Source organism: Sphaeramia orbicularis, chromosome 7, assembly GCF_902148855.1.
Source record: "Sphaeramia orbicularis chromosome 7, fSphaOr1.1, whole genome shotgun sequence".
In the NCBI taxonomy this organism is placed as follows: Eukaryota; Metazoa; Chordata; class Actinopteri; order Kurtiformes; family Apogonidae; genus Sphaeramia; species Sphaeramia orbicularis.
Genome location: NC_043963.1, coordinates 35,209,120 through 35,216,826, shown reverse-complemented (window position 1 = coordinate 35,216,826; position 7,707 = coordinate 35,209,120). Strand labels below are relative to the sequence as shown.

The 7,707-nt window shown below is 39.2% G+C and overlaps 1 protein-coding gene across 3 annotated transcripts in view; it reads left to right on the top strand.

Annotated features, from left to right (window-relative positions):
* rarga (retinoic acid receptor gamma a) overlaps nt 1-6,717 on the top strand; it is a 49,277-nt gene extending 42,560 nt beyond the window's left edge. For all 3 annotated transcript variants that reach the window (XM_030139907.1, XM_030139906.1, XM_030139909.1), the window contains 5 exons: nt 480-643; nt 979-1,155; nt 2,213-2,417; nt 2,574-2,732; nt 4,107-6,717. In XM_030139907.1, the coding sequence (XP_029995767.1) occupies nt 480-643; nt 979-1,155; nt 2,213-2,417; nt 2,574-2,732; nt 4,107-4,471 (1,070 nt within the window). In that variant the 3' untranslated portion in view covers nt 4,472-6,717. The remainder of the gene's footprint in view (nt 1-479; nt 644-978; nt 1,156-2,212; nt 2,418-2,573; nt 2,733-4,106) is intronic.
* Nucleotides 6,718-7,707: the final 990 nt, after the last annotated feature.

The window sequence follows — 7,707 nt, the reverse complement described above, 5'->3', positions numbered from 1 at the left end:
GCTGGGCACTGTACCAATCATATGACTAATCGCTTTACAAAATGATTCTGACTTCCTGTTGCACCGTGAAACCTCACTGTTCTACTCAGCACAAACATTGCTTTCATTCATAAAGGCACAAAAGCAGAAAAGCAATTTTAGCTTTTGCTAGAAATAACAGCAGCAGGATTCACACTTGCACAATCAGAGTTCCAGTTTTGCGCTTTCTTTAATGTGACCTTGTGTCGGGATGGCTGTGTGTAAGTGGCAGTTTCTTGCCCTTCACAGAGCCCATGGGACATGTATGTGGGTGTAATGTTTGTGTGGGATGTGTGTTAAGACCGGGATCACATTGTGCCTCTGCTATTACTGGATATCCTGAGAGGAAGGAAAGTATGGGAGGAGGAGGGAGAGGAGGGAAAGAGTGGAGTAGAGAGATGGACAACCAAGTGGCGAATTTCTCTTTTAACAGCTCTGTTTTCTTGTTCTTCTTTACGTAGCGGTGCGTAATGACAGAAACAAGAAGAAAAAGGATGTGAAGGAAGAGGTTGTGCTTCCAGAGAGCTATGAACTAAGTGGCGAATTGGAAGAGCTGGTCAATAAAGTCAGCAAAGCCCACCAAGAAACCTTCCCATCACTTTGCCAACTTGGCAAATACACCACCGTAAGTTCCACACATTTACATTCACACACACCCCACTCTACACTGCAATCATAGTGTGTGAAGCAACTTTCTGCAAGCAATGCGTCACTGGGGTTCCTAAATTGCATGCAAAGACGCAAATTCACCATGGCTTTCTCAACATAGCGGTGGCTTAACTAATTCAGTTCCCCATTAGGCCATCTGTGTGGCCTCTAAATGATTGATGCAACATGTAAATGGATTTTTGTCCTTGATTGATGTAAAATGTAAATGTGTTGTGAGGCGCAATACCCTCGGTCTTGATGCAAGCAGCCTACAGCATGCTGATCCCTGCGTGTTTGTGTCTGTCTGTTCAGAACTCTAGCTCAGATCACCGTGTCCAGCTGGACCTGGGTCTATGGGACAAGTTCAGTGAGCTCTCCACCAAATGCATCATCAAGATTGTGGAATTTGCCAAGCGGCTGCCAGGTTTTACCACCCTTACCATCGCTGACCAGATCACTCTACTCAAGTCGGCCTGTCTGGACATACTGGTACAGAGCTGCTCTTTTTTATATAGAAACATAGAACTTTCCTGTAGTCTTAACTCACTCTCATAGGACAATCCTTTGTGACTCCAAGGAAACCGTTCACATTGAGATTTGGAAACACTGGCATCTGGTGGTGAAAAGCGGTAAAAGTTGGTTTGTGCCAGGGCCCCCCCCCCTTTGTGGATCAGTATATATTCTTAGGACCTAGATTATTAATAATATTGTATTTAATTACTTACTTCATATTATAATCATAAAACAAGAGTTTGGTTTCTCACTTTCAGTGTTAAAAGTATCAATAAAAGAACATGTAACTATTTAACAGTGTTTAATTGCTGTCAGTCAATTTATTCATCAGCAGACCACATCATTTTCAATAACTGCTCTTTCGATGTGTCAGCTTCTTTGGGTTGATGTTGCAATATGTAAACTGAGCAACTGAAACTGAACATTATTAGCTGGCTACTTGAACTGAACTGAACTGAACTGAACTTATAATTACTTTCTGTCACTTTGTTAATGTGTCCGATAGTATCACAATTATAGAATCAGTATTTTATCCTCATAATGCTGCTGCTTCTGTGACTGGGGTTCCATTTAGAGTGTGACTGAATAACCATTTCATACTCATGATGTAATAAACATAAAGAAATGACTATAAATTTTCATTCAGCTGTATTAACACATAGTTTAGGTGAGTACAGAGTGCAGTAGGCGACTGAACAGAGGTTAAACAGGCTGAAATGAGGCTCTATAGGCAGTCCTTTGTCTACTTGACAGCCTTTTATTTTTGTACCTGTGACGTTATGTAACAGTCACTCTTGGTTCGTCATGTGATTTACATTTTCCTGTTCTTGTCAGAAACGTCTCCATGCTTTACTTGCCGAATAGTGTATGTCACCTCCTGTTACTGTGCATATGTTATAAATTTCAAAACCTTAAGCTAATGCTTGTCTGTGTTACTTTTTTTTTTCTTTTGAATGGATTTAATTTGGTTCTGAAGGGCTTTTTATCATCTTTATATCTCTTTTGCTCACGTCTTATTTTCTGCTGCACACAGATGCTGAGGATCTGCACACGCTACACTCCTGAACAGGACACTATGACCTTCTCAGATGGCCTGACTCTTAATCGGACTCAGATGCACAACGCTGGCTTTGGACCACTCACAGATCTGGTGTTTGCCTTTGCCGGCCAGCTCTTACCCCTGGAGATGGATGACACAGAGACGGGCCTCCTTAGTGCCATCTGCCTCATCTGTGGAGGTACTGCATCACCCATGCACTTAAGATCTGTTAAAAAGAGGAAGTTGCTGGTGTCTTTGTCTGCACAGTTCATACAACATAAAAAAAAAAAATCTATATATTGTGGCTGAAATTGATAATTCCCCCAATAATTGTGTCTTTTGCATTCACCATTAGACCGTATGGATCTAGAGGAGCCTCAGAAAGTGGATAAGCTGCAAGAACCTTTACTTGAGGCGCTAAAGATCTACGCACGGCGCCGCCGCCCCAACAAGCCCCACATGTTCCCTCGCATGCTGATGAAGATCACTGACCTTAGGGGCATCAGCACCAAGGGTCAGTATGGATAGTCTCATTTCTGGGACACAGTGTGATCACTGAAAACAATCTGACTGCTGTCATGACCAATTTGTGAGACTCAAGGCTCTGCCAACTGCTGCTGCTTAATACAGGATGTAAAGTGTGAAGTAAATAAAACAGGAAACACATGATGTGTAAAATATTAAGTAGTCGCTTTATATCACTATACAAATTTTCGTATCCATGTACATTTTTCTGTAGGATCATTAGCATGGATCAGGTGTAACATTTTCACCGATGTATGACTGATGCATAAGCATGACTGATCAGTGGTTCACTGTAATAAAGATACCAGCTCACTGATTCTTACCATTAAGAATTATACAAAGTATCATAAACTTAGAGCTTTATGATTGTATCTGGCTTTTTTTTTTTTTTTTTTAACATTTTTTACCAAATTTTCAGAAATAATTTATAGTTCAATAGATATTTATGATAGGATGAAAATAAAATAGTGATTATTATGTAAAAATCCATCAATGTAAAGGCATTTTTTGCTGTACTGGTTAGATATCAATATTTATCAAGAACCTGCATTTCTTTCTCACCTTTTGTAAAACAGAAAATGATATGATTTTATTTTAATGTTTTTCCTGGGCTGCAGTGACTACTTCTACTTATATTATGTTCTTTTTTTTTTCATTTGTGTATTAGAAAAAAAAAAAAACATTCCAAACTTGCAAACAAGATCCAAAAATTAACAGCACAGACTAAACAAAACAACAGTATTATTGTCATTATTGATCAGAACAAAACTTATCCATGGCTGAACATAAAGGAAAAAAAAAATCCCTATAGTCCAATGAAAGACAGGAACTTACATCAACATATAAAACAAATAAAATACAGATAAAATGGAGCAGAAATACAAGTGCAATGTTTATTATTGTACATTTTCACCTTTAACAAAAAACAAAAAGTCTCTCATGGCCATTGAATATGATTCTTTATTATTATGTAATTTAGCCACCATTAATTGAAATGATGCATTCAGTATCATCAAGTTAACTTCAGGTCTAACTTGGATTTTCTTGTGACAAAGATAAAGCATCACTCATGGATGTTTTGAAATGTTTTGTCATTTATCATTGATTTATTCCCTATGATTTTATTGTAATTTTATGCCTTTGTAAAGCACTTTGAATTGCCTTGTGCATGAATGGTGCTATATAAATACATTTGCCTTGCCTTATCATTAAAAAGTGAAAAAAGTTCCCTAAAAGCTGGTGGTGTAATGTGTTAGAGTGGATTCCTACCTGTCTATGACTTGCATCATTTATGTTTTGGATGACAGACCCTTTTGGTAGAACGCTGCTCATCGTCTTCTTCCCCCATGTTGTCTATGTTCAGGCGCAGAGAGAGCCATCACTCTGAAGATGGAGATCCCAGGGCCAATGCCTCCTTTGATCAGGGAGATGCTCGAGAACCCAGAGGCCTTCGACGACCAAACAGAGTCCAATGAGAGCCCGCCGCCGCCCCCTCCTCCACCACCTCCACCTCCAGCACTGGTTCTGAAGCAGGAAGCCGAGGACGAGGACGACAGCTGGGCCACGGAGAACGGCAGCGAGCCGTCGCCGGAAGAGGAGGATGAGGACGATGACGACGATGTGGGGGACGAAGAACGAGACAGAGGCTCGGACAGTGACGGGGAGCCCTGGGGGGTCCTGGAAGCTATAGATGGGTCGAGGAAAGGCCTTGTTGGGAGGGCACAGTGAACAGAACAGAACAGAGCAATTTTTTCTACCAACGCAGACATACACAAGCAGATTTACAGGCATACACAGAAACACATGCAGACATAAAATGAGACAAAACAACACAGTTTCACCTCAAGAAAATGCTGGCCTTTCCTTCCCCCTTCCTCTCTCCTTACTGCACATCATTGTGTCTCTGCAGTGGAGCACAGCAGAGTGTTATGTGTACAGACACTCCTAACTCAGGCCACATGGTCCATGACAAGTGAACTACAGAAACAAGTAAAGGAGAGATGACAGTAAACCATAAGAACTCCTGGCGTAGCCAAGAGCGGAGTTAACTTGACAAAAAGAACATAACCTCTTTGAGAAAGCTAAATGTTTCTTTTTTTTTTTTTTCCACTGTTGTCGTTTATATCTAAATAGGGGAACGGCCAAACCAGATACCAGAAGTGAGCAGTTGATGCTGATGGATTACAACAAGCACATTTCTCAAAAGAAAACAATAGTACAGGGCAAAACCAAATGAGTATGCTAATCTTTGTTTTTGTGGTTATTGCATTTGAATATTGTTTTCCAGTTTTTTCCTTTTTTCAATTTATGAATTAAGTCCATACATATCTATATACCATTATATTTTTGTCTTTATTTGTTATTCTGGTTTTATATATGAATCCTTTAGACAAGTTTTTTTTTCTTTGAAGAGCTTTCCCGAGAAGATATTCAGAGGGAAAGAAGGGTAATCAGAACTGGCTGGGTCTTCCTTAACAGCTACATATGCTTAGCTGGGGCTTTTATGGGCACTTTGGCTCATTGTGGATGTCAATGATAATCAACCTAGAGGTCTATTGTTTTGTTACAGTGACTTAATTAGTTTCTGTTATCAGGGAATTGGCATTATTCTGTTTTGCTCTCTTTGCAGCCAACATATGCTGTCACTGCAGAAAAGTACGTACCTTTGTGCCAAAGTTAGGAAAAGTCATCTTCGGAGCATGAGATTGACTACTGGCAGGGACTCCAGCCATGATCCAATCTGTACAATCCTTACAGCAGAGCGCTCACTCACACACATGCACTAATGACAAGACACGCCCCCAAGAAAAAAAAAAAATCATGCACAGTTTATTTACACCAACACACTCCTTTCACTCTACTCTCAGTTGGAACAGATGTACCGACCCGGCATCGAGCGCCCGGACAGAGATTTACACTTGACCGTATATGTAGCACTTTTGTGATCCTGTATTCAAGTACGGTGCATCTCATCCACTGAGAGTAGACGTTCTATCTCCATTAACATGTCCAACATATATACAATCAAACTTAGAGCACTCCCCGATGATGTCAGTAGACAAATACACACACACACAAATGCACACTTTCAGCACAGACAGAAATCTTCCATACATAGTAGCGACATTATGCATCAACACAATGAACAAAGACATTATGCAAGTGGAAAGCAGGAATCTTTATGGAGGACATTTTGGAATCAGACTCAGGGCTTTTCAGTGAGGACCAAACCCTAGCTGCTTGCAGGCATGCTAGAAACAGGCAATATTTATGTGTGTATTCAGTTTTGATCAGCTCAACAACCCTTTTTTTGTGTACATAGAAGGTGATTAGTCTGAAGAACAGCATGGATGCTAGTTTGACTCTCCCACGGGGGCAAAAATCATCAGCTCTGCCCTGCCTGAGTTCATGCTGGCATCCATGCAGCAAACTGCCTTCTCATCCCAAAAGCCATTATATCATCTTGTCTTCTTGTGTATATCCCCACTTCTTTTAAAAGGAGCTGTGGAGGATTATGTGTTCTCATGTATCATTTCTTTATTGCCAAAACGTCTCACCAGGCAATCGGCTGGGAAAGCGCAGCTGATATACAGAGGTTTTTTCTGTCTCTCTTTGAAGCAATATGAACTTCATTTCTGTAGCGATGAGAGGTCCCATCTCTGAACATGGGCAGGTCTCCTCATTTTGAGTGTGTGAGTGTTTGTGTGTGTGTGAGAGAGTGAACGCTGTTACATGTTTTTAGTCATCGGGTGAATGTCTTTGTATGGTGCTGTCACACAAAAACTCTTGTGTGATAACCTCATCCCTTCTCTCTGCCACCGGCGGATCATTGAGATTATGTTGTATTGTTTTTTTTTTTTGTTAGTTCTTTCAACATGGCCAAGGTGTTGTTAACCCTCTGTTTATGTCAACTCTTGTCATACAAAGAAAAGCCATATAAACAGTAAGAGGCACAATAAACTACTTTTGTGAGATTACTGGACAATTTTTGATTTTTGTCACAAAAATGTTTTCTTTGAATAAAATGTTTTATTATTGGAAAGCATATTTTTATACAACTTACAAACATTGTAAACAAAAACAGCACCGGGTAGCAGCAGAATGCATGTATTTAGAATAAATATTAACCCATAAAGACCCAGTGCTACTTTTGTCAGTTCCCAAATGAATTTTTCTCTGTATTTAACCTTTCTTAAGCAATTTATCACCATTTATTATAACATTATCCTCTATATTTTGCATTTTTCACTGTAAATCATGTATTTTCTTATATTTAATTTAGATGTTCTTGAAAACTCAAAGTAAATTCAAAGGTTATATCAAAACAGAGAAAGCTGAAGAAAAAGTGACTTTTTTCGGCAAAGATATTAAATAAAAAGAAAACCAAGTGTCTCCATCTACTGGCATTGATCCAACTCCATGGCTTTTACTGGTGAATCAATGTAGAAGATGACAGTGTTTCCACGTTCACTACGGAGCCTCTGAACATCCAAATGGGTCATACCTGATGACCATGAAAAGATGAAAAACTGCATTTTACTTGAATTATTTCAACATATTAATAGGTTTACTGGTTCAGACATTGTTAAACATTTTAGATCAGTAGATGCTTTTGGTCACCAGTGGAGGTTTGGGTCTTTATGGGTTAAGACTACAAAATAAATATCTGTGTTAAGTTACAGTCTAATTTTAAGTATGTGGGAATGAGAATACAGTCATATTGTTAAAATGGAGAGATCATTAGAAGGGTTTACTTTTTTAAGTTAACACATTCTCTTTGAAAGCAAAACACAGCATCTGCATCATAGAAGTGTATGCATGTGTAGCCTATGCTGGTTCTACTTTGGAATGATATTCATGAACACAAAATAGACAAAAGTATTGGGACACAGTGAATTCAGGTGTCATGTCAATTTATTGCAAATAACATTACAATATATGTTTTTAGGGTTATTTTAGTTTTC